The sequence below is a fragment of the Mobula hypostoma genome, unplaced genomic scaffold, assembly GCF_963921235.1.
Source record: "Mobula hypostoma unplaced genomic scaffold, sMobHyp1.1 scaffold_150, whole genome shotgun sequence".
Lineage (NCBI taxonomy): Eukaryota > Metazoa > Chordata > Chondrichthyes > Myliobatiformes > Myliobatidae > Mobula > Mobula hypostoma.
In genome coordinates, this window is record NW_026948231.1 from 176291 (window position 1) to 203769 (window position 27479).

A 27479-nucleotide genomic window follows, 5' to 3' on the forward strand; every position below is an offset into this window, starting at 1 on the left:
ATGCGAGAGCAGCTGTCATGGTTAGAGGGGCTGAATGGCCTCCTCCTGCTGTTTCTCACTTGATGTTTCAGTGTTCCTGTCCAGTGAGGCCTGGGGAATGTGAATAGAAATGAGTGTCTATAAACATGGACTGATTTAAATGAAACCTGCACATTTCCGGTTTGGGTCTGAATTGTGTGTCGGACCGGGATGGGAATCAAACCCGTAACTCTGTGACCCGGGGGGTGGGGGGCGTGGCGGAATTGGACGAGGAAGACATGAGGGGGGAAAAATAAAAAGGATTGCTGAAATAATACAGGAAAAATAAAATAATGTGGGTCGGGCAGCGTGTGAGGGACGAGGAGGGCAGTCACCGAGTCGCGTGGGGACCCTCCACCCGTCACCTGATCCCGTTTTACCTCAGATCCTGAGGAAAGTCCATCACCCCCCACCCCCACCCCCCATCCTACAGAGGTTGTATGGAGAGCATCCTGAGCAGCTGCATTACTGCCCGGGTCGGGAATTGCCCCATCTCGGATCGCAAGACCCTGCAGCGGATAGTGAGGTCAGCTGAGAAGATCATCGGGGTCTCTCTTCCCTCCATTACCGACATTTACACCACACGCTGCATCCGCAAAGCAAACAGCGTTATGAAGGATCCCACGACCCCTCATACAAACTCTTCTCCCTCCTGCCATCTGGCAAACGGTACCAAAGCATTCGGGATCTCACGACCAGACCGGGCAACAGTTTCTTCCCTCAAGCCATCAGACTCCTCAATACCCAGAGTCTAGACTGACATTCACGTCATTTATTATTATATTGTAATTTGTCCTCTACTGTGCCTATTGTCTTGTTTATTAATTATTGTACTGCCCTGTACTGTTTTGTGCACTTTATGTAGTCCTGTGCAGGTCTGTAGTCTAGTACACTTTTGTGTAGTTTCATGTAGAACTTAGGTCCTGGAGGAAGGTTGTTTTGTTTTTACTGTGTACTGTACCAGCAGTTTATGGTCGAAATGACAATAAAAAGCGATAAAGTATGACTATAAAGTATTGAATTTAGGATCCGCAGCAGCTGCAGGTTTGTTTCCGAGGCCCCGCCCACCACCTGATGACGCGCTGACGACGTCGCGCATGCTCAGTACTGGGCGGGCGGTGTTTTTTCCGTGCGTTGTGGAAGCGCTCAACGGTGGGATCGGGATCGGGATCGTGATCGGGAGGGGGTCCTCGCCCCCTGGGGTGGGGAGCCCGGGACAGATTATTATCTGCGGGGCAACACCAACAATTTCCCTTCGGTGAGTGTTGAAGCCGGTCCCGAGCGGGGGAGGGGGGTGGTCAGATATTCGGCAGAGGAAGTCCCGTTAACTTTCCCGAATTCAAACAAGAGAAAATCTGCAGAAGCTGGAAATGCGAGCAACGCGCACAAAATGCTGGAGAAACTCAGCAGGCCAGGCAACATCCAGGAAAAGTGTACAATCGACGTTACCGGCCGAAACCCTTAGGCAGGACTGGAGAATAAAAGGTGGGGGTGTGGGAGGGAGAGAGAAACACAAGGTGATCGGTGAAACTTGAAGGGGGAAGGGATGAACTTTCCCGAACCGGCCTCCTCTCCTCGCTTCCTTGACAGAATCTGCTGGGGTCGGTCCGGGTTGTGAGACCTTCACACCGAACCGTCTGAGATGAGCCGCCGCTCAGACCCTGTTGCTCTGGTCCTGTTAGCAGGATGACGTAAAACATATTTCTATATTGTTACTGACAGAGAATTGTGTAATTTGTTTTCTGTGTGTTATCTGAATGTACTTGCCTGTGATGCTTGTATAAAATCAGTATTCCTCTGTACCTGTACCTTCCCGTACTTGTGCACTTGGAAGCAAATTCAACAGGACCCGAGAAAACAGTGAGATTTGAGTAGTGATGATCATCCTGGCAGCTCGGTAGGTCAAATGTAAAGATACAGGATATTGTGAAATGCAAGACCTTTGATCATAGGGATCATGGAGTCCAAGTTCATCGCTCCCTGAAAGAGATTGCATAGATTGATCGGGTGGTTAAGAAGGCAAATGGTATGGTTGTCTTTATTAGTCGAGACATTGAGTTCAAAAGTTGGGAAGTTGTGTCGCAGCTTTATAAAACCAGTTAGACCACATCTGGAGTGTTTCATACAGTTCTGATCACTCCATTCTAGGAAGGATGTCGGGGCTTTGGAGAGAGCGGAGAAGAGGTTTACCAGGATAGAGGACATGAGCTGTTACGAGAAGTTGGACAAACGTGGGTTGTTTTCTCTGAAGCCGTGCAGGCTGGGATGAGAGTTGATGGACGTTTATAAGATTATGAGAGACATTATAAACAGTATATTTTTCCCGGGGTTGAAATGTCGGAGATAAGAGGCCATGCATTTGAGGTGAGAGGGGGTAGGTTAAAGGAGATGTGCGGGGCAAGATTGTTTTTCCTCGGAGACTGGTGGGTCACTGGAATTTGCTCCCTGGGGTCTCTCCGCTCTGATTGAGCAATGATCACTCTGCGTATGCTCACAGCCCCCGGTTGGGCGGTGGTTTTTTTCCCGTTCGTTGTTGAAACGAATCTGGAGGAGAGGATCCTCGCCCCCTGGGACAGGGAGCCGGGGGAGAGATCAGTTTCCCATCGGTGAGTGTCGAGTCGGGAGCTCTGATGTTGGACAGTTTGTCGCGTTAACTTTCCCGAACTGAGTCATTTCCGAAATCGGTGTCTGTTGCATGGAACTACCGGAGGATTTATTGAATACAGCACGAGGTCAGGTCAAGACAGTCACTACAGCTTTAGTTTCAATGTTACCAAATGGCTGCTGTGTTAATCTTTGTCAGACGGAGACTCCCAGTATTTAAAGTTGAGTCTGTTATTTCCTGTTTTGGTCATGTTTGGAGAGGCAATTTCTCCGTTGCCAGGAACAGCCACAGGATCTGCTGGGAGTAATGCTCATTTTTATCGCTCTCTGGTCACTTCCCCTCATCGAGAGACAGCGGCCTCGGGAGCAGATGGAACAGATTGATAGTGGGGTGGGGAGGATGTTGTGAGCACTGACTGTATCGACTGTATTAACCCTGTGTTGGAATGAAGACAAAACGAATGAATGTGGGCATTATATTTGTGCAACTTTGCTTTGGCTGTCAAACATCTTGTAATCAAGTCAATAGTTGTGCATCATTTAAAGTAAAACGAGAAAATGCTGGAACCGTTCAGCAGATCGGGCAGCATCTTGGACAGTCACAGTTCTGATACTGGGCTACCACAGTTTCTTTTTCCACCAATCTAATCTGATGAAACGAGTTTCCAACACTTCACTTTCAATTTTATTTTTAAACCATTTTATTCCTGCTAGCCTGCAGGAAATGTGACGCCAATTGTTTTGGGCAAGATCCTATTTAACAATATGATAATGATAAAATTATTTCCTTCTTCCTTGTCCCATGATCCTCTCATATCCCTTTTGCCAATCAACTTTCCAGCTCTTAGCTCCGTCCCTCCCCCTCCTGTCTTCTATCGTTTTGGATCTCCCCCTCCCACTTCCAACTCTCTTACTATCTCTTCTTTCAGTTAGTCCTGATGAAGGGTCTCGGCCCGAAACATCGACTGTACCTCTTCCTGGAGATGCTGCCTGGCCTGCTGCGTCCACCAGCAATTTTTATGTGTGTTGCTTGAAATTCCGGCATCTGCAGATTTCCTCGTGTTTGAATGATAAAATGTGTTCTGTTTAGCTGCTGGAGACGATGTGAAACGTATCCATGCCTGCTGGTGATCCACACCCAGGTGTTCCAGCCCGATCCCTGGCCCAGACAGAGGATCATCAGGTTCCCATTCTGCCGCAGGTTGATGTAGGAGTGTTAGTTTTTGAACTCTGAATGGCCGAGACACTGCAGCAGTTACTGGCAGCTAGGAATCCTGGGAAAATTGATGCTTGGGCTCTTATCCTGGGATGGAGACTCTGGGCATATGGAACTGTCAGTATTTAGGATTTGACCAGGTCAGTACTTCTGCAGATGGGGGTGAATGTTCCTCCTTCCACAATGAATCAGAACTCTCGGGTTGCTGGACATTGGTTCTTGTGAAATCCCTGAACACACCACTCACTGTGCGATGTGGGGACGATGGGTGAGGATTCCAGGGTTGATAAGTGACAGGTTCAGCTGTGTGACCCTGTGAGGTTGTGTCCTGTATATCACAGATTTTAACCCAGGTAAAAGGGATCTGGGGATTGAGCTGCTTGGGCTTATGAGGTGTTGAGCGAGTATTTCTGGTCTGGGATCAGATGTTTGTTTCTGGAGTTCCTTTGAAAGCAATGACTGCTAATCTGATGAGAGAATGAGATCCCATTCCATCCCTCACAGGGAGAAGCTGTGATTAAAATGTTTGGAACAGTAGAATTGGATCCAGGGGTTCAGTGTTCAAACCATATTTGGAAATTTCCCTTCACTGTCACCTGTCTGTTAGTCAGTGGTCCTGGGCCTGTGCTCAATGGAGTTCAGAGAGATGGTGGAGGGATGTATGGTTAAGTAAACCTACCAAATGCTGAAAAGCCTGGATACAGTGGACATGGAGAGGATGTTTCCATTAGACGGAGAGTCTGTGATCTGACAGCACAGTCTCAGAATAAAGAAGCTTCCCTTTAAACTGAGATGAGAAAAAAATTCTGGTGAAAATTGAGATAAGGAGAACATCTTAAGTAAAGGGTAAACAGGTGGAATTCTGCAGATGCAGATGCTGGAAATTCAAGCAACACACATCAAAGTTGCTGGTGAACGCAACAGGCCAGGCAGCATCTCCAGGAAGAGGTACAGTCGACGTTTCAGGCCGAGACCCTTCGCCAGGACTAACTGAAGGAAGAGTTAGTAAGAGATATGAAAGTGAGAGTGGGAGGGGGAGATACAAAATGATAGGAGAAGACAGGAGGGGGAGGGATGGAGCCAGGAGCTGGACAGTTGATGTGTGCTGCTTAAGTAAAGGGTGGCTGATCTGTGGAATTTGTTGCCACAGAGGTTGGTTGAGGCTGCCATTTGGGTATATTTATGACAGAGATTAATATATTCATGATTGCTAAATAGCTTCAGGGTTACAGGAGCAAGGCAGGAATATGGTGTTGGAATAAAAATCAGTCATGGTTGAATGGTGGGGCAGACCAGATGGATCGAATCACGTAATTCTGTTCCCGTGTCTTATATCTCACCATGACTGACCGATGACTCCTTCTTATCCCATATCGTTTTGTGATGTGTGAGGGACAATAAAAGATTGTTCACTGAGATCATGGTATTTGCCTTCACCATTTAAATTCCAGTGAGTTTGTTCTTAGTAACATTAAGCAGAAATGTTTGTTTCTCCTTTTTATTGTTAATGTGCTTCATTATCTCTCATGTTAAAATTAGACCTGCGGTGAGAGATTTATTGGAAGAAAAACCCACAACTGGAAGCAAACCACGACTGAAGATGAGGGAACAGCAACAAGTGAACCAGCCCGAGGATTGAGAGCATCAACTGGAAAGAACCCATCTGACTCGGAGATTCCAGTGATTCAGTCAGGGGAAAGTCCGGTGAGTCTCATTTACTCAAACACTGGTCCTTTAGCTATTACATACCTGCACCAAGAAAGGTAGGAAATAGCTGGAGTAAGACTGAGTGAGCCCAGAAGTACCAGTTATGCCTCTATCATACCAGTTATAATCACTCAGGTCTGGTGATGTGCTGTCAGTATCCCAACTCTTTAAAGTTACTCACATTCCCTCAGTGTTTGCTCATTTCAAGGTCTAGCGTGTTGTGAAGTAGCTTTTGGCACTTCTGAGTGGAGAGATGGAAACAAAGGGGAGAGTTTATACTTAATATCTTTCAAAAAAAGTAATTCTTTGAACTTGCTGCAAACTTGCTTGGCCTTTTCTCCTTGGAGTGAGGGAGAATGAGAGGTGACCTGATAGAGGTGTATAAAACAATGAGAGGCATTGATTGTGTGGATAGCCATAGATTTTTTTCCCAGGGCTGAAATGACTGACATGAGGGGGTTTAGTTTTAAGGTGCTTGGAAGTAGATGGGGGGGGGGGATGTCAGGGGAGTTTTTCAGACAGAGTGCTGAGTGTGGATTGCATTGTTGGTGACGGTGGTGGAGGCGGATACAATAGGGTCTTTTCAGAGACTCTTAGGTGGGCACATGGAGCTCGGAAAAATAGTGTTATGCAGTTCGGTAATTCTGGACAGTTTCTAGAGTAGGTTACATCGGCGGTCCCCAACCACCAGGCCACAAAGCATGTGCTCCTGGGCCGTGAGGAAACGATATGAGTCAGCTGCACCTTTCCTCATTCCCTGTCACGCCCACTGTTGAGCTTGAACGTGCACGAGGTCATTACCCGCGCGTCATCCATGTCCTCGCGGGAAGGAGATCAACTCCTCGAGCTTGCAAATGATGGCGGGCTGGAAAGTATGTTTGACATAACATCTCTGCCAGCATTCTGGATCAAAGTCAAAGCTGAAAATCCTGTGATAGCCACGAAAGCACTGAAAACGTTGCTTCCATTTCCAACATATCTCTGCAATGAATGCAACGAAAACTAAATCGCGGAACAGACTGGACATAAGGAACCCACTTCGAGTATCGCTGTCTCCCATCACCCTTTGATGGATCTGTCTTGTTGTAGGGAAACAAGCCCAGGACTCCCACTGATTCAGCGATATGGGTGTGTTGCAATGATTTTATATGTTCATACGGGGAAAATATGTGCTGTGTGTTTAATATCCAAACGTTACTTAAAATGTTATGATGCTATTGACTTATAAGTGACGTATATAACCATATAACAATTACAGCATGGAAACAGGCCATCTCTGCCCTTCTAGTCCGTGCCGAACACTACTCTCACCTAGTCCCACCGACCTGTAGTCAGCCCATAACCCTCCATTCCTTTCCTGTCCATATACCTATCCAATTTTTCTTCAAATGGTAATATTGAACCTGCTTCTGCCACTTCTACTGGAAGTTCGTTCAACACTTACTTCAAGCTCCCCTGTTCTCCCCTGATAATTGACTTATCACTATATTCATGCGAGGAAAATATGCGCTGTGTGTTTAATATTAAGTTCGTTAGATAAACCCTTTTAGAAACAAAATTGAGTGTATTAGCCACTTACCGCCTATATTCCAGTTGTGATTAACAAAACCCCCCCCGAACAGAATCGCCAAAAAGGATTTGTAGAAAAAAAATCGGCAGGTACACGCACGCGCACTGGTGCCCGCGGAAGTCTTCATGGTCATCGTAGTCTTTCTTTGGGTAAACACATCGTATTTGACTGCTACTCTTGTCTGTTGGCAACCCTACCCGCCCCACATCACCGGTCGGCCGGTCCGCAAGAATATTGTCAATATTAAAACAGTCTGCAGTGCAAAAAAGGTTGGGGACCCCTGGGTTACAATGTTGGCGGAACATTGTGAGCCGAAGTGCCTGTAATATGCTGTAGATTTCAATGTTCCATGTTCAAACTTACTACCTATACCCTATACATTCTCAATTAGGTTATTGATATAGATGACAAGTAACAATAGGTGCAACCCTGGGGAACATCACCAGGCACTGGCCTGGAATCCAAGAAACAGCCTCCCACCATCACCCTCTGCTTCCTGCCATTCAGCTGTTCTCAGACTCTGGGGCTCTGTCACAAACACAATGTCAGCAGGAAGGGTAGTCAGTAAGTAACATGAAAAGAGAATTGTTGCTTCCTGAAAGGTCACGTATCTTGTCTGATTCAATGGACCAACTCCTCCCTTGTTTACAACTTAATTTGTCCTGGGACCCATCCTCCTGGGTCACTCTGTGTCTGGTAACCCACATCCCCAACCTCCCTCCACCCCGCCAATGGTCCCACACCCTTTCCACCATTTAGCCCACACCCGCACACGTAGACTGATCACATCACCCACATCCTCCCTCCCAGCTGGGGGAACCACAACTAATTGATCCCACAGTCTCGGCTCGGGCACAAAACTAAAACCAGAGCTGAAAGACCAGATCGCCTGGACTCTCCAGCTGTCCGGCTCAGTCCTGGCCTGTTTCTACTGCAACTAATGTTCGATTTACACAAATCTGGGATCAGCCCCTTCCTCACCGCTGCCTGAACAGAAGAACCAGTGGATGACACCTGTTAAGTTTCCTTCGTTGTTCCTCTGAAATCATTAAAAAAGTCCATTGAACAGCTTTTGAAAACAATCTCTCACCCATATTTGATATCACTCTGAACCCCCACATGCCTGGTGTCACATGTGGGTCCCCCACACCAGAACCTGTCATCACTCTGCACCCCCACATGCCTGATGGCACATGCGGGTACCCCACACCAGAACCTGTCGTCACTCTGCACCCCCACATGCCTGGTGTCACGTGTGCCTTCCCCATTCGGGATCTGATGTCACTCTGCAACCCCACATGCCTGATGGTACGTGTGGGTACCCTACACCGGAACCTGTCGTCACTCTGCGCCCCCTCATGCCTGGTGTCACGTGTGCCTTCCCCATTCGGGATCTGACGTCACTCTGCACCCCCAAATGCCTGATGGTACGTGTGGGTACCCTACACCGGAACCTGTCGTCACTCTGCACCCCCACATGCCTGGTGTCACGTGTGGGTACCCCACACCGGAACCTGTCGTCAGTCTGCGCCCCCTCATGCCTGGTGTCACGTGTGGGTACCCCACACCGGAACCTGTCATCACTCTGCGCCCCCTCATGCCTGGTGTCACGTGTGCCTTCCCCATTCGGGATCTGACGTCACTCTGCGCCCCCTCATGCCTGGTGTCACATGTGGGTACCCCACACCAGAACCTGTCGTCACTCTGCGCCCCCTCATGCCTGGTGTCACGTGTGGGTACCCCACACCGGAACCTGTCGTCACACTGCGCCCCCTCATGCCTGGTGTCACGTGTGGGTACCCCACACCGGAATCTGTCGTCACTCTGTGCCCCCTCATGCCTGGTGTCACATGTGCCTTCCCCATTCGGGATCTGACGTCACTCTGCGCCCCCTCATGCCTGGTGTCACGTGTGCCTTCCCCATTCGGGATCTGACGTCACTCTGCGCCCCCTCATGCCTGGTGTCACGTGTGCCTTCCCCATTCGGGATCTGACGTCACTCTGCGCCCCCTCATGCCTGGTGTCACGTGTGGGTACCCCACACCGGAACCTGTCGTCACTCTGCGCCCCCTCATGCCTGGTGTCATGTGTGCCTTCCCCATTCGGGATCTGACGTCACTCTGCGCCCCCTCATGCCTGATGGTACGTGTGGGTACCCCACACCGGAACCTGTCGTCACTCTGCGCCCCCTCATGCCTGGTGTCACGTGTGCCTTCCCCATTCGGGATCTGACGTCACTCTGTGCCCCCTCATGCCTGGTGTCACGTGTGGGTACCCCACACCGGAACCTGTCGTCACACTGCGCCCCCACATGCCTGGTGTCACGTGTGCCTTCCCCATTCGGGATCTGACGTCACTCTGCGCCCCCTCATGCCTGGTGTCACGTGTGCCTTCCCCATTCGGGATCTGACGTCACTCTGCGCCCCCACATGCCTGGTGTCACGTGTGCCTTCCCCATTCGGGATCTGTCGTCACTCTGCGCCCCCTCATGCCTGGTGTCACGTGTGCCTTCCCCATTCGGGATCTGTCGTCACTCTGCGCCCCCTCATGCCTGGTGTCACGTGTGCCTTCCCCATTCGGGATCTGTCGTCACTCTGCGCCCCCTCATGCCTGGTGTCACGTGTGCCTTCCCCATTCGGGATCTGACATCACTCTGCGCCCCCTCATGCCTGATGGTACGTGTGGGTACCCCACACCGTAACCTGTCGTCACTCTGCGCCCCCTCATGCCTGGTGTCACGTGTGCCTTCCCCATTCGGGATCTGTCGTCACTCTGCGCCCCCTCATGCCTGGTGTCACGTGTGCCTTCCCCATTCGGGATCTGACGTCACTCTGCGCCCCCTCATGCCTGATGTCACGTGTGGGTACCCCACACCAGAACCTGTCGTCACTCTGCGCCCCCTCATGCCTGGTGTCACGTGTGCCTTCCCCATTCGGGATCTGACGTCACTCTGTGCCCCCTCATGCCTGATGGTACGTGTGGGTACCCCACACCAGAACCTGTCGTCACTCTGCGCCCCCTCATGCCTGGTGTCACGTGTGCCTTCCCCATTCGGGATCTGTCGTCACACTGCGCCCCCTCATGCCTGGTGTCACGTGTGGGTACCCCACACCAGAACCTGTCGTCATACTGCGCCCCCTCATGCCTGGTGTCACGTGTGCCTTCCCCATTCGGGATCTGACGTCACTCTGCGCCCCCTCATGCCTGGTGTCACGTGTGCCTTCCCCATTCGGGATCTGACGTCACTCTGCGCCCCCTCATGCCTGGTGTCACGTGTGCCTTCCCCATTCGGGATCTGTCGTCACTCTGTGCCCCCTCATGCCTGGTGTCACGTGTGGGTACCCCACACCGGAACCTGTCGTCACTCTGTGCCCCCTCATGCCTGGTGTCACGTGTGCCTTCCCCATTCGGGATCTGTCGTCACACTGCGCCCCCTCATGCCTGGTGTCACGTGTGGGTACCCCACACCGGAACCTGTCGTCACTCTGTGCCCCCTCATGCCTGGTGTCACGTGTGCCTTCCCCATTCGGGATCTGTCGTCACACTGCGCCCCCTCATGCCTGGTGTCACGTGTGCCTTCCCCATTCGGGATCTGTCGTCACTCTGTGCCCCCTCATGCCTGGTGTCACGTGTGCCTTCCCCATTCGGGATCTGTCGTCACACTGCGCCCCCTCATGCCTGGTGTCACGTGTGCCTTCCCCATTCGGGATCTGACGTCACTCTGTGCCCCCTCATGCCTGGTGTCACGTGTGGGTACCCCACACCGGAACCTGTCGTCACTCTGCGCCCCCTCATGCCTGGTGTCACGTGTGCCTTCCCCATTCGGGATCTGTCGTCACACTGCGCCCCCTCATGCCTGGTGTCACGTGTGGGTACCCCACACCGGAACCTGTCGTCACTCTGCGCCCCCTCATGCCTGGTGTCACATGTGCCTTCCCCATTCGGGATCTGTCGTCACACTGCGCCCCCTCATGCCTGGTGTCACGTGTGGGTACCCCACACCGGAACCTGTCGTCACTCTGCGCCCCCTCATGCCTGATGGCACATGTGGGTACCCCACACCGGAACCTGTCATCACTCTGCACCCCCTCATGCCTGGTGTCACGTGTGCCTTCCCCATTCGGGATCTGACGTCACTCTGCGCCCCCTCATGCCTGATGGTACGTGTGGGTACCCCACACCGGAACCTGTCGTCACTCTGCGCCCCCTCATGCCTGGTGTCACGTGTGCCTTCCCCATTCGGGATCTGACGTCACTCTGTGCCCCCTCATGCCTGGTGTCACGTGTGGGTACCCCACACCAGAACCTGTCGTCATACTGCGCCCCCACATGCCTGGTGTCACGTGTGCCTTCCCCATTCGGGATCTGTCGTCACTCTGCGCCCCCTCATGCCTGGTGTCACGTGTGCCTTCCCCATTCGGGATCTGACGTCACTCTGCGCCCCCTCATGCCTGGTGTCACGTGTGGGTACCCCACACCGGAACCTGTCGTCACTCTGTGCCCCCTCATGCCTGGTGTCACGTGTGCCTTCCCCATTCGGGATCTGACGTCACTCTGCGTTCCCTCATGCCTGGTGTCACGTGTGCCTTCCCCATTCGGGATCTGACGTCACCTGTGCACTTCCTGACGTCATACTGCTGCTGAGACGGTTGAGCTTTACTGGCTACGGTTCCCACCCAGTCACCGGTTACACCCAATAGCGGAGATGGGCCAGCCGAGAGGGCATTATCCCCTATCGACCACATCTCACGCTCCCGTCTCGAACTCCCTGTCAAAGCGAAATGAACAGCAAAGTAATTGTCCCGCTGTTTGAATTATTTCCATTTCCCTCTGAGGTAAGTTGGGGCATTTGTGAAGCATCTCCTGCGGCCGGTGTATCACTGAGAGGTAGGAAGAGACCGCTCGGCCCGTTGGCTTGATGCCGGCTCCCTGGGGAGGGAGGGATCCCGGCAGAAGGAGGAGGGAGAGGGAATTAACTGAGAGGATAAATATGGTGGAAGGGGTTGGATGGGATGGAGTCTGAGAGGTTGTTTGTCCCGGTGGAGGATCAAGGAGCAGGAGGGGGAAGAAGAGCATTGACGGTGGGGAAGAGAGATGAGGGGCTCGTCTGTAGAAACGTCTGAGTCCACGGTGGTGGGAGCAAACATATTCACCACTATGGGGGAAAACACTGGCGGGTTGTATTTTCATATTGTTAGTAACACAGAACTGTATAATTGCTGTTCCTTGTGTTATCTGAATATATTTGTCTGTGATGTTGCTACACATCAGTGTTTCCCTGTACCTGTACCTTCCCATACTTGTTCACTTGGCAACAAATTCAACAGGACCTGAGAAACCACACTGGTGAACAAGACTGCTACCTGAAAGGGATTTGCCTGAAATATAGTGAGTAGGTACCCTGGAAATACCCGGCACAGTGCACAATCCATGGAGAGATCGGAAATGGGCAATGTGTGTCTGTGATGGGTGCGGGTGGATCCGGCTGAGTCAAGCCTTCAGTGGATAGATCCAAGATGTTTGGAAATGTTTGCCTCAGGTGAAAAACAAAACGGTATTCTCCTTTACACCTCAGCTAATGTCTGACCCTACTGTTAATTTTGTTCGTTACAGAGCATCAAAATCTGACCAGAACTGTCCACAAGGAGTGGGCAGGGGACAAGTTCCAGTGACGTCAAGATCAGGAAAGGACATGAGTATGTTAGCGAATTATTTTAATTTATAAATATTTCCTTGACTCTGTGTCTGACTTTAATTCAATATCAGCAATTCACAAAATGTTTGTAAAATCTGAGCAGAGAGTTTACATCTCGGGGGGAATAGTCACACGTGGAAGGAGCACAATTACTGTCTGCTTTTTGCTCCTCAAGCAGACTGTGATGCACATTAAAACAGTGAGGTAGACCAGAGCACAAGACATTCTGCAGATGCTGAAAGTTTTGAGCAACACAAAAAGACACAAAATATATTGGCAGACATCAGCAGGTCAGGCAGCATCCATGGAAAGGAATAAACAGTTAATGTTTGAGATCAGGACCACAAAGAGTGGAAAATAATGTGGCAATATGTAGAATTTCTGTCCCTTCATTTCCAGTCAGATGAAGGTCCTTGGCCCTAAATGTTGATTGTCTATTCTCCTCCATAGATGCTGCCTGACCTGCTGGGTACCTCCAGCATTTTGTGTGATATCCCAGAGATTTGCCGAGGAAGCGGTTGACCAGACAGTAACCCAGAGCCAAGCGGTGGTGATGGGCAGTACCAGGAGAGTGATGGTGATGGGTTACTGTATTCTCAGGAATAAGCAGACTCCTTTCCAAACAGAAAAGTGTATCCCAGAGACACGAAAGGGCAGCCTTCAACAGATGGAGCCATACCCCACCACAACCCTCCCCAGATCTGAGCGCCCAGCTGGCCTGCGCTCATTTCACCACCCCGCCCGTTCCTTCCTCCCATACATACATACACATACATATATCTCGGTCTGTGTTTGGTGACCCTGCGCACCATCTTTAGGTTCCAGAGACAAAGTTGCCTCCAAATATGGGGTGGGTAATTTCATTAATTTTCCCCATTTTCCTTCACAGGTCCGAGCTCTGATATCACCGAGCTCCTGGCAAGCTGGAATGATTTCCAGCTGCTGCAGCTGACGGACTTCTACCGGGACAGGCTGGAGCAGGCGATGGAAAGAGGAGTGTACGGATTGAGCCTGGCGTTAAAGGATGAGAATCAGTTCAGCGGAGAGGAACACCGGGTGAGTGGGAAGGGGAATGGGTTTGAATTTCCCGCCATCACAGGACTGATGGGTGTCGGGATTCTGACTCATCAAATATTAAATTAGATAAAGGAACAACTGGGAAATAAATACTGTAACTGCAATCACAAAAATGTCAATCTGAACCGGTGATAGAAAGAGTGAAAAGGCCCCATGGACTGATCAACGCTCAGAGCGAGTTGAGCAAGTAACAGCTGTGTGGGTTTACAGTATTAAATGGAAATATGACAGGAGGTGTGATGGCAGGATGTCAGTGAGAACTGGGGCATTATCAAAGGGTGCCACAGGAGCTTGAGTGTGTTCTGTTCTGGGTGGAGATGATTGTGTTACAATCTGTAACTGCAAACAGCATGGATTGGGAAATACTGTCATGGTGTAATGTGTAATCACTGAATAAATCTCCACTGGAAAAGGCAAAGGAAAGGCGTCAGGTGTCAGCCGGTAATCCACTGTCATGTTGGACACTGGTGGACTGAGGAGATGAATCATATCATCTTTTCTGCAACTTCTCTGAGACTGTTCACTTGGACATAAAAACCTTCTTGACTTCTTTCTTCATCTGTGATCGTTATTTTCTGATTTCTGTTCTACACGGTCAAATCTAATGAGGAATTATTTATGGATTTGGAGCCACGTCAGTGAAGCGGTCACAGACCAGCCAGGATCTCATTGACTGGTGGACTAGGTTCACGGTGAATGTCCCTCCGTGTGCTCTGAACTCAGAATGTACAGTCCATGTCCAGACAGGATCAGCACCTGTCCGGGTGACTGCTCAGTGTGATCCCATTACAGAGCACATCATTTACTTCTCATTCTCTGTGTGAATCTGTCAGTCCCCAATATGTTCACTGTTACTCTTCCCAGAAAATCTCTGATCTCGCTGATAAGGGAGAGCGGGCAGACAGTTCTAAACTCCTCCTGAGCCTGGTGATGGAGAAAGGCTCCAGCGCCCGGAGGGTGATGTGGGAAACCTTTGTGAAAATGCGGATTGGTGTCGCAAAGTTTGACAAAATACTGAAAGAGATACAGGAACATGGTGAGATAATATCAGAGTATAATTTAATTTTGGATTCAAACATTACATTACAATGTGAGGAATTGAAATTTGTCAAATTGTTTAAATCCGAACAGGTTATGTTCCGGTCCATCGACCCATCCGGGAGATTCCCAGGGGGCTGAAAGGTAAATGAAGAAACTGCTGTGACCATCAATAGTTGATATTGTGTAGGGTGATTTCGTTGTTGAGCCACGGGGATTTAACCAGGTGAATGTTGACACAGCGCACAGTAAGACACATGGAGGGAGAGTTTTCACAGGACATTATGAGGAACAATGCAGAGAGTTGGTGAGTTTCTGTGTCCTGCAAATACAGATTCCTCCACCGGGGTCAGAATGGAGAAGAGGGCAATCTGAGGAGCGAAGCTATGGGAAATGTCTTACTCCAAAAGGTGAAATCATTTCCCTACAACCACCCAACCCCCGGTGCAGCTTTAATCCTAAATCACTTTTCTAAACTCCCTCAGATCCTAGAGGTCATCATTTTTAGAACTGTGAGTCCTTTGAAGTTCTCGTCACAGAGTTGCAATGAGAATTTAGTGAGAAAAGCAGGGAACACCCCAACTGCTCGGTTCAATCCCAAAGCAGCAAATGAACCCTACTCTGTTCACATCTGCACTCCCTTAGTGCAAACATTGCTACAGTTATCCAGTTTAATTTCCCACTCAATAATCCTGGGAATTCCATCAGGAGACAGTGTTAGTGAGGTTGAGATCTGGGACAAAATCCTCTGCTCAGTCCACAGAAGCTGAACTTCATGTGTGCCGGTGTTGTGTGATGGACACTGTGGAGGGGTGAGAGATGGGAAATAGGACAGAGAAACCAATGGTTGTGGGATTGCAGCAAGAAAGGTGGAAAGGACTGAAAATATCTATAAATAATATTGCAATTAATTGAATTGTGACCAAACGGAAAAGAAACTCACTACATCTGTGAGCACATCGTGTCTGTGAATATGGAGCCCGGGGCAGTGCATGGGCTCAGAAATTGTAAGGCTTCATAATCGCAGATTGAGTTGGATCACACAACTGCACATTTAACAGAGGAGAGAGGGTAGGAAAGACAAATATTGTAAAAATTATTAATCTTACAGTAGCCCATGTTTTAACTGATTACTCAAAGACCTTGAATAGAAATATAAAGGATCTAGGCCACAACCCTCATTCAGCCTGTCTCATTTACAAGAACTAATTCCAAAGATGTTAATTTTCAAATGGTACCAGAGGAAGTTTTCAATCTGCTCACATTTCTGTCACATGTGTTAATGATTTTCCAGTCCACATTCACACAATAAAACCCCTCGGTAATCCATGCAATAAGGATTTGGTAATTCTCTACAATTTCCCTGCAAACTTGCTCTACGCTGCTGTTCATACTGTTTGCCGAGGGAACAGTCACGGCAGAGAAATTCCCACACCCATTTCTGAATATGAAACAGATTCTGTCCCTGATTATTGAAGAACATTATTTCTACCACTGTCACATTGAAGTAAACATTTCAACAATCAGTGTTTTCCTACGCTCCATTTCACCTGGATATGTTGACTGGATAGCCCATGCCCTCCCTGACAGGGAACTGACTCACTGTCAGACCCCCACACTCCCTGACAGGGTCTCGACACACTGTGAGACCCTACACACCCCTGAGAGGGTCCTGACACACTGTGAGACCCCACACACCCCTGGTAGGGTCCTGACACATTGTGAGAGCCCACACACACCTGACAGGATCCTAACACACTGTGAGACCCCACACACCCCTGGCAGGGTCCTGACACACTGTGAGACCTCACACATCCTTGACAGGGACCTGAGACACTGTAAGACTGCACACACCTCTGGCAGGGTCCTGACGCACTGTGAGACCTCACACACCCTTGACAGGATCCTGACACACTGTGAGACCCCACACACCCCTGGCAGGGTCCTGACGCACTGTGAGACCTCACACACCCTTGACAGGGACCTGACACACTGTGAAAGCCCACACACCCCTGGCAGGGTCCTGACACACTGTGAGACCTCACACACCCTTGACAGGATCCTGACACACTGTGAGACCCCACACACTCCTTACAGGGTCCTGACGCACTGTGAGACCCCACACACCCCTGGCAGCATCCTGGCACACTGTGAAAGCCCACACACTCCTTACAGGGTCTTGACACACTGTGAGACCCCACACACCCCTGGCAGGGTCCTGATGCACTGTGAGACCCCACACACCCCTGGCAGGGTCCTGACACACCGTAAGACCGCACACACACCTGACAGGGTCCTGACACACTGTGAGACCCCACACACACCTGACAGGGTCCTGACACACTGTGAGACCCCACACACACCTGACAGGGTCCTGACACACTGTGAGACCACACACCTCTGACAGAGTCCTGACACACTGTGCGACCCTACACACCCCTGGCAGGGTTGTGACACACTGTGAGACCCCACAGACCCCTGACAGTATCCTGACACAGTTTGAGACCCCACACACCCCTGGCAAGTTATTGAGACTCTGTCAGATGCCACGCACACTTGGCCGTGTCTTGACACACTGTGAGATCTCCACACATCCCTGGCAGAGTACAGACACATTGCGAGACCCCACACATCCCTGGCAGAGTACAGACACATTGCGAGACCCCACACATCCCTGGCAGAGTACAGACACATTGCGGGACCCCACACATCCCTGGCAGAGTACAGACACATTGCGAGACCCCACACTCCCATGACAGGATTCGAGCACACTTTGAGATCCCACACTCCCCAATCTCCCAACCACTGCGCAGGTGCTGGTCAGTAAAGCTGTCTGTGTTTTGAATCAGTGATGGTGGGAGGGAGAGCTGTGATTCCCTGACCTGTTATTTTGACAGAATGCCCACTACCCTTTTCTCCATCTCCATACGTCACATCAGCACTGGGGATTAAAATTTTCTTCCATAAGAAAAAATGATAGCTGTGACAGTAGTGGGAGTTTGTCCAGTACAGGACAGTCGGGGGTCACTACTCACCTTCACAGCACAATTAATGTATAAATGTGATGATCTGGTGTTTATCTAGACCAGGCCTCTCTGTCCAGTCAGGGGTCTGTTAATTGAATTTACTTTGCTGTACGAGCATTCACTGATGAATCCAATTAATGCAATAGCTTTGAGCTAACTCTTGTGTATTTAAATACTGAGTTCTGAGTTGAAGCATCTAACAATTTGTCAACTGTCTGTTCCCATGGAAGATGTTCAACAGAAACACAAGGAGACTCTGTGGGCACAAACGGAAACACTGAGAGTGAACACGATCCTGATGAGGGAGAAGGTGAAGTTTTTCCAGCTGGTTGATCGATACGCTGAGCTCACGGTCATTTCTACTGTTCGGGATCGGACACTGGTGGAACATGAGCTGCTGGCAAGAGGCAGAGACCATGAGGAGTGGAGAGCAAAACATCTCCGCAGACACCTGGAAAAAATCCGGACTGATCAGTTATTCCAGAGCAGCTTTTCCTGGAGTAACTCTAAATCTGGGAGAAAAGCAGCAGTGGCTGGAGTTGCAGGGATCGGGAAAACCACAATGGTACAAAAGATTGTTTATGACTGGGCCATAGGGAAAATATACCAGCAGTTCCAGTTTGTCTTTAGTTTCAAATTCCGGGATTTAAACTCCATTAACTGTAGAATAAACCTGAGAGAACTGATTCTGGATCGGTATCCCTACTTCGGGAATGTCCTGAGAGAGGTCTGGAAGAACCCAGAGGGATTGCTGTTTATATTTGATGGTTTGGATGAATTCAAACACAGAATCGATTTTGCTGACAGTCGGAGAGATACAGAACCCAAGCACCAGTGCCCAGATCCCGAGTGGTGGTGTGAAGTGTCCGATATCGTGTACAGTTTAATCCAGGGCAAGCTGCTCCCAGGGTGTTCAGTGCTGGTGACCACTCGTCCCACTGCATTACATTTATTGGAAAAGGCAGAGATCGGGATTTGGGCTGAAATCCTGGGATTTGTTGGTGAGGAACGGAAGGAATATTTCATCAGGCATTTTGAAGATGAAATGGTGGCAGCAGCTGTTTTCAAACACGTGGAGGAGAACGAGATCCTGTACACCATGAGCTACAACCCCTCCTACTGCTGGATCCTCGCTCTGGCACTGGGCCCCTTCTTCACGCAAAGAGTCAGGGACCCACAGCGAGTTCCCAAGACCATCACCCAACTATATTCCTACTATATTTACAACATCCTGAAAAACCATGGTTGTGAGATTGAGAACCCCCGTGATGTGTTACTCAGGGTTGGTCAGATGGCCCTCAGAGGAGTGTCCGAGAAGAAGATTGTGTTTACAGATGGAGATTTGATCAACTACAGTCTGCAGCCTTCCCAGTTCCTGTCTGGGTTCCTGATGGAGCTTTTGGAGAGGGAGGATTCTGCCCGGTGTGTGGTTTACACATTCCCACACCTCACCATCCAAGAGTTTGTGGCTGCAGTCGCACAATTCCTGACTCTAAATCCTGGGGATATCCTGAAATTCCTCACTGAAGCCCACTATATGACAGATGGGCGATTTGAGGTATTTCTCCGTTTTGTTGCTGGTCTCTCCTCCCCAATGACAGCTCGGGGCCTGGAGGAGTTTCTGGGCCCATTTCCTCATCAAACAACCTGCCGGGTGATTGACTGGGTGAAGGAGGAGGTTAAACGTCAGAGTGGAAACACAGAGAGGAAAGGTGGTAAAAGGAGCCTCCTGAACACATTGCACTACCTATTTGAGTCTCAGAATTATGGACTGGTTCAGGCCGCACTGGAATCAGCAGAAGTACTTTCATTCAGTGGAATGACATTGACTCCGATTGACTGCGCGGTCCTGTCTCATGTCATTGGACTTTGTGGTACAATAAAACACCTCAACCTGCAGGAATGCCGCATTCAGTGTGAAGGAATCCAGCGGCTGGGACCCGTGCTGCACAGATGCCAGGAGTTGAGGTAACTTGATTTATCTTTCACTCTGAACTCTGAACCTGTCCAATTGTGTTGTTTCAATGTAAAGGGATTGGGTAAAACTGTAGTAAATACGATTGTGAAGAATTGTGACAAATGCTATCTGGATTCCCACTGTGGGATCTCTCTTCCCCATCCCCCTTCTTCCTGTGGAATCTCTCTTTCCAACCCCCTTCCTACTCCCCATCCTACTCCCTCCTGTGGATTCTCTCTTCCCTATCTCGCTTCCTCTTGTAGGTTCTCTCTTCCCAATCCACTTCCTCCTGTGGGATCTCTTTTCCCGATTCTCCTTCCTCCTGTGGGATCACTTCCCCATCCCCCTTCCTCCTGCGGGATATTTCTCCCAAATCCCTTCCTCCTGCGGGAACTCTCTTCCCCAATCCCATTCCTCCCGTAGGATCTCTCTTCCCCATCCCGCTTCCTAGTGTGGAATCTCTCATCCCAATACCCCATCCCCCTGTGGGATCTCTCTTCCCCATCACCCTTCCTCCTGTGGGATCTTTCTTCCTAACCCCTTTCCTCCTGTGTGATCTCTCTTCCCCATCCCGCTTCCTCGTGTGGAATCTCTCATCCCAATACCCCATCCCCCTGTGGGATCTCTCTTTCCCATCCCTCTTCCTCCTGTGTGATCTCACTTCCCCACCGCCCCTCCACATGTTGGATCTCTCTTCCCCATCTCCTTCCTCCTGTGGGAAATTTATTCCCCATCCCCCTTCCTCCTGTGTGATCTTTCTTCCTAACCCCTTTCCTCCAGTGGGATCTCTCTTCACACCCCCTTCCTCCTGTGGGATCTCTTTTCCCCATCCCCCTTCCTCCTGTGTGATCTCTCTTCCCCATCCCCCTTCCTACTGATGGATCTCTCTTCCCAATCCCCCATCCTCCTGTGAGATCTCCCTTCCCCATCCCCCTTCCTCGTGTGGTATCTCTCTTCCCAATCCCCATTCCCCCTGTGTGATCTCTTTCCCATCCCTCTTCCTCCTGTTGGATCTCACTTCCCCACCCCCTTTTCTCCACTGGAATCTCTCTTCCCAACCCAGTTCCTCATGTGAGATCTCTCTTCCATATCCCCCTTCCTCCTGTAGGATCTCTTTTCCCCATCCACTTTCGTCCTGTGGGATCTGTCTCCCCATCCCCCTTCCATATGGTGTAACTCTCTTCCCCATCCCCTTCCTCCGGTGGGATCTCACTTCCCCAACTCCTTCCTTCTCTGGGATCTCTCTTCCCAACCCAGTTCCTCATGTGAGATCTCTCTTCCATATCCCCCTTCCTCCTGTAGGATCTCTTTTCCCCATCCACTTTCGTCCTGTGGGATCTGTCTCCCCATCCCCCTTCCATATGGTGTAACTCTCTTCCCCATCCCCTTCCTCCGGTGGGATCTCACTTCCCCAACTCCTTCCTTCTCTGGGATCTATCTTCCCAACCCACTTCCTCGTGTGGGATCTCTCATCCCCATCCCCCTTTCTCCTGTGTGATCTTTCTTCACCATCCCCATTCCTCCTGAGGGATCATCTTCCCCATCCCCCTTCCTCCTGTGGGATCTCTCTTCCCCATTCCCCATCCTCCTGTGGGATCTCTCTTCCCCATCCCCCTTCCTCCTGTGGGATCTCTCTTCCCCATCCCCCTTCCTCCTGTTGGATCTCTCTTCCCCATTTCCCTTCCTCCTCTGGGATCTCTCCTCCCCATCTCCCTTCCCTCTGTTGGATCTCTCTTCCCCATCCCCCTTCCTCCTGTTAGATCTCTCTTCCCCAACCACCTTCCTCATCTGGGATCTCTCTTCCCCATTACCCCCTCTATCCTGCAGGTTCTGTCTTCCTGTCCCTTTTCTTCAGGTGGGGTCTTTTCCTCCATCTCCCATCGATAATGCCTGATTCACAAATCTTCCTCCCTGTGGGACTTTCTCCTATCCTTCAACTCTGCCCCTTCTGAGTCTCTCACGTCAGGAGCACTCTTCTAACCATTGGGGAATGAGACAGAATATGTGGAGTTTACAGGGTCATACCGACAGACTAAATTACTGATATTCGGTGAATAGCCTGGAGCTGGGCAGTGAGGGACATTGACAGTGATGGAAACTCCGATCAGTGATTTACTGAAGGGTTTTGATGTTTCCTGAAATATCCGAGTGAGAGAAATTCCCTGAGACTCACTGTTTGAATCATTTTGTTCTTCAATTTGTCTGTTTGTGTTTAGACTCGGTGGTAATGAACTGGGAGACTTAGAAGTGAAACTGGTGTCTGTGGCTCTGAGGAACCCGGAGTGTAAAATACAGAAACTGTGGTAAGTACCAGACTCTGGGAAATTGTGTTTACAGTCACTGGGTGTCTGGATATTTGTACCGTCTCCTGTCTCTCTGTGTCCTTCACCTCATTCTTTTCCCTAGGCTGAACCATGTCGGTCTCACAGATTCTGGAGGAAAATACTTCATCTCCGCTCTCAGTACAAGCCCATCACTGACGGAGCTGGACCTGAGTGGTAATAAACTGGGAGATTCAGGAGTGAAACTGGTGTCTGCAACTCTGAGAAACCCGGAGTGTAAAATACAGAAACTGGAGTAAGTACCAGACTGTGGGAGATTGTGTTTACATTCACTGGGTGCCTGACACTGAACATTAATGTGATCAGTAATTGTGTTACTGATAAACACTGGGGATTTGTACCATCTCCTGACTCTCTGTGTCCTTCACCCTCACTCTCTCTCTCATCTCCAGGCTGAACAGAGTCGGTCTCACAGATTCTGGTGTTGAGGATCTCGTCTCCGCTTTTAGTACAATCCCATCACTGACAGGGCTGGGCCTGAGTGGTAATAAACTGGGAGATTCAGGAGTGAAACTGGTGTCTGCGGCTCTGAGGAACCCGGAGTGTAAAATACAGACACTGCGGTAAGTACCAGACTGTGGGAGATTGTGTTTACAGTCACTGGGTGTGTGACCCAGAACATTAATGTGATCAGTAATTGTGTTACTGATAAACACTGGGGATTTGTACCGTTTCCTGTCTCTCTGTGTCCTTCACACTCACTCTCCCTCATCTCCAGGCTGGAGAATGTTGGTCTCACAGATTCTGGTGTCGAGGATCTCGCCTCCGCTCTTCGTACAAACCCATCACTGACGGGGCTGGGCCTGAGTGGTAATAAACTGGGAGATTCAGGAGTGAGACTGATGTTTGCGGCTCTGAGGAATCCGGAGTGTAAAATACAGACACTGCGGTAAGCACTAGACTGTGGGAGATTGTGTTTACAGTCACCGGGTGTCTGACACTGAATATTAATGTGATTAGTAATTGTGTTACTGATAAACACGGGGGATTTGTACTGTCTCCTGTGTCGCTGTGTCCTTCACCCTCACTCTCTCTCATCTCCAGACTGAACAATGTGGATCTCACAGATGCTGGTGCCGAGGATCTCGTCTCCGCTCTCAGTACAAAACCATCACTCATGGGGCTGGACCTGGGATCAAACTCGCTCACAGACCGATCTGTCCCCGCTCTCCGCCACCTCATATTGAACCTCCCGAGTCTGAAGCAGATCTGGTGAGTGTTTGTGTTAATGTTCAATGTGATAAAATATCAGCGGATCCACGGGTTTTCTGGTGATATTTGTTTGTGAGTGTTGTTGAAACATTAAACTCAGTCCCCTGTTACTGACCCTGTTGTGTAATCTGTTCATTTCATCTTTATTCTTCCATCTGTTTCAGGCTGGGGGACAATGAGTTCAGTGAGACCGGGGAGAAGGAACTGACACCTCTGCAGGGAGTCAGACCCGGACTGACAGTGATCCTGTGAACATCTGAATGTGTGAACATCCCCACCCGCGGGATGGGGACATTTTGGCCGATTCGCCGCCCTCCCCTTTAACTCCGGCCCTTACCTTGAATGGCTGCACTCCAGGTGTAATTCTCAACGCTTATAACAGGACTGGCTCCTCTCTGGCGCTCTGTGACATCAGAAGCAGTCCCGCAGTGACGTATTTCTGCCTGTTGTCCAGCGGCTCAGCTTCTGCCGGATGTTTGCTTTCGAGACTCCCCCACATGAGACCCAGGGAATTACACAGACAGGAAGGGCCCGAGGATGGTGGGTTCCAGTCTGGGACAACAGTGGCCCGGGTGGGTTGATGCCGGGAGAGAATCCTTTTGCTCCCTTTACTGAGGACGGTGCATTCGGCAGTCTGGCCAATATAATAATGTTAAATAGACAAATACCTCGGGAGTGACCCTGGATCTGCAGCGATCTCAGACACGGTCCTGAAGTGTGATTTTATAATCATCGTTTCCCCAATGCAGAGTGACGGTGAGAAATGGGACTGATTATTCAACCTGTTACCCATTGTTGCCGGTCAGTTAATTGTGTGTGACTGTGAGTGAATCGGAAGCAGCTTCTTTATTCCTGCAAGTCAGCAGCTCACACATTGTTTAATTTACATTTGTCATAATGAATTCAATAAACTGCTGAAACTTCCCGTCTTGCTGTCGGATGAGTATTATTTGAGGTTTCTGCTGCCCGATGCACCCTGTGCACCGCAACGGTGGGTCGGAGCTCCTCACACTGGTACAGTAGCGTCTCAGCTCCAGGCTGAGGGAGGTTGGACTGGCAGAGTCAGGGGGCCCAGGATCTCATCTCCACCTGACCCCCTTCCTGGCTAACTGACCCCCTCTTGCCTCCGCAGACAGTTAAAATCAGCAATCATATCAGACTTGAGTCCACTGAGGTCCCGAGTACAAGATGGATGGGGGATGGAATACTGATATTAAACATGGAGTGAAGCTCCCTCCACACCGTCTCATCATACACTCCGGGAATCAGGCACAGAGTGAAGCTTCCTCCACACCATTCCATCACCCAATTCCAGGGAGCAGACACAGGGTGAATCTCCCTCCACACTGTCTTATCACACACTCCTGGGGACAGACACGGAAAAAAAAAGGTCTCTGTATTGTGGGATATATCAACTGAGTTCTTGAGTTGAAACAGATTACAGAGGAGAGTCTCATTGTGTTCACCTTGGAACTGTTGCACAGGGAACCCCCCCCCCCCACACACACACACACACGTTCAATCTCTGCAAAGAGACGGGGAGAAGTAGTGGAACAACGGGGAGGGATACAGGGTGCACGGAGTGGGTGAGGGTGGGAGAGGGGGGCACCCACGGGCAGGGGAGTACAGGTGGAATTTTGAACCCTACTGGTTAATAATCAAATTTGATTCCTAGGATCGAGAAGTAGCCCAGGATGAAATCGAAGATGAGGATAATTTTGCAAAAACGGGACGCCACCCTCTGCAGTGCACACGCAGGCCACGCTCCCAATCAAATGCCACCCTTTCCCATTCATCCCCTCCATCCGTATTCCTAACGGGACGCACCCCCGCCCCCCCCCCCCCCGTTTACTCCCGCCATCTGACCTCCCAATGGATTCTCTCCAGTTTACTTCCGATGGAACTGGGATCCCCCTGGAAATTGGCCACGATGCCTGAATTCCGTGTTCGACAGAACTCAAGGCGGTGTTTATGGATTTTGACGAGAACGCCGGTGGGTTTATTAGTTACGGGGGTCGTCTGGACATTGACGACTTTGTAAAACTGACGATACTCAGGACTGAAAATGGTCTCCCAGGAGAAAGTGATGGGTTGAGTGACAATGGGCGCCATGGAGGGGGCGATGGGCGGAATTAAGATGTCCGTCGGCACCTTGTTTCTCATGGCCAGCAGGGAGGGAGTGGTACACTGACAAGAGAGTGGGAGTGACAGGCAGGGTTAAAATGACCGACAGGGTGAGGATGACACACTGATTAAAAATTATCACCAGGGAGGGAGTTAAGTGCTGATTAAAAATAGGATTCTGGATTAAAAACAGAATATAAAATTATCACCAGGGAGGGAGTGACGCGCTGACATAACATTCGTTGTCACCAGGGAGGGAGGGATGCACCGAGAGAAAATGGTCACCAGGGAGGGAGTAACACACTGACAAGTCAGAGGGAGTGGCGGCCCGACCTGGAATAGTCCCTGATTTCTTTGTCACAATGGCCTTCAGGGAGAGAGTGATGGAGAGAATTCAAATGGCCAACAGGTCGATGTAAAAAAAGGTCGACTGGGAGAGAGTGACGATCTGACATAAAATGGCCGGTGCTTCGCTTAAGATGTCCGACGGGGCAGTTTAGGGTTATTGATACCTGGTTTAAGGTGGGCGCGGGGAAGGGAGGGAGTGAGACGCCGTTTGAAAACGGCCGTCACCATCGTTAATGTTGTTGAGAAAAAGGGAGAGATACGGTAACTGAAGGAGACCCCGTTCGACCGGGTTGAAACGGGACCAAGGAGGGAGCGACGCCTTGGTTAAAGTGAGCGGCAGAGAAGGAGTGAAGGACACGTTGACTTCAAATGGCCGACGCTTCACTGGAAATGTCTGCTGGAGAGAGAGTGACGGTTTAGGTAGAAGTGAGTATAAGAGAGAGAGGGACGCGCTGATTTAAAATAGACGAATCCTTGGTTAATATGGCCACCAGGGGTGGAGTGAGACACTGACTTACAATGGCCACTGTGGCGAAGGAACATGCGGTGCCCATGGATACAATCCCGAGATCGAGTGTGTTATTGATTGTAATAACAGTATTTTAATTTGTGTTTTATGTAGTCTTGGGTATTGTATATATGTTTTAATTCTAATGATTTTGTGATTGAATAATCTAATGGGTATATCAGTTTTTCACACACCCATATACATGTGGGTTTGGGGAAGAGTGGTGAGGGATTTGGGAGGAAGAGGAGTGATGGGACGTCGAGCGGACTGATGAGACGGTGAGGTTGGCGAAGTCACTGATTCAATAGGGGATGAAAAGTGGAGGGACGGAAGTTTCTGTCACAGGTCTCTCGGGGCGAATCCTTCAAGCGGACCCGTGGAGTGAGGAAAGTGTCGTCACCGGGGCCTCTCAAAGGCAGGAGTGGGCGCGGGTTTGCTGGAGAAAACGGAGTCGAGGACTGGTTAGCGTGGATCACCTCTGTTCTCTGCTGGTGGGGGGCTGATAGGGAGGGATCAGATTGAGGAGGAGAGGGGAGAAAGAGAAGGTGAGGCGAGGAGACGAGATGTGTTAGACCATCATCGTCCCTGCAGTATCGATTATCCACTCCCTCGGCCTCTGTCTCCCACTCCCCTCTCTATCCCCTCTTCTCTCTCTATCTCTCCACCCACTTTCCCTGCCCTTTTATTCCTTTCTTCCCTCCGCCCCATCTCTCGCTCTACCCCTCCTGCTGTCTTGCTCCCTCCCGTCTCTTCTCACCTCCTTTTCATCTCCCCCACCTGTCCCACCTATGTCCCGTCCCTCGCCTCCACACCCCCGTCCACAGGAAGATCCCACTCTATGTCCTGTCCCTCGCCTCCACACCCCCGTCCACAGGAAGATCCCACTCCCTGCCCAAGGCTGTGCGGTGCAGCACTCGATGTTCCTGCAGGTGACGATGGCCGTGAGGACGGACATCACCACAGAGACCAGGCAGTTCCCCAGCAACATCCGTGATCCCGCTCACAGACCTCTGCGAGAGGGAGAGAGGAAGAAATGG

The 27479-nt window shown here is 50.3% G+C and overlaps 1 protein-coding gene across 1 annotated transcript; it reads left to right on the plus strand.

Annotated features, from left to right (window-relative positions):
• Positions 1 to 1116: 1116 nt before the first annotated feature.
• On the plus strand, positions 1117 to 24381 carry LOC134342053 (NACHT, LRR and PYD domains-containing protein 3-like). Its single transcript, XM_063039990.1, has 13 exons — positions 1117 to 1276; positions 5378 to 5542; positions 12729 to 12811; positions 13700 to 13866; positions 14752 to 14923; positions 15019 to 15069; positions 18182 to 19919; positions 22125 to 22211; positions 22315 to 22485; positions 22643 to 22813; positions 22969 to 23139; positions 23295 to 23462; positions 23627 to 24381. Exons 3-13 carry the CDS (start codon positions 12808 to 12810, stop codon positions 23712 to 23714), a joined length of 2988 nt encoding a protein of 995 aa, XP_062896060.1. The 5' UTR covers positions 1117 to 1276; positions 5378 to 5542; positions 12729 to 12807; the 3' UTR covers positions 23715 to 24381.
• The last annotated feature ends 3098 nt before the right edge of the window (positions 24382 to 27479 follow it).

Excerpts from the sequence above, each read along its gene's own strand:
- LOC134342053 (XM_063039990.1), top strand. Across the intron at positions 15,070-18,181 it reads GATTCCCAGGGGGCTGAAAG|ATGTTCAACAGAAACACAAG; the intron begins GTAAATGAAGAA and ends TTCCCATGGAAG. Across the intron at positions 19,920-22,124 it reads CACAGATGCCAGGAGTTGAG|ACTCGGTGGTAATGAACTGG; the intron begins GTAACTTGATTT and ends GTTTGTGTTTAG.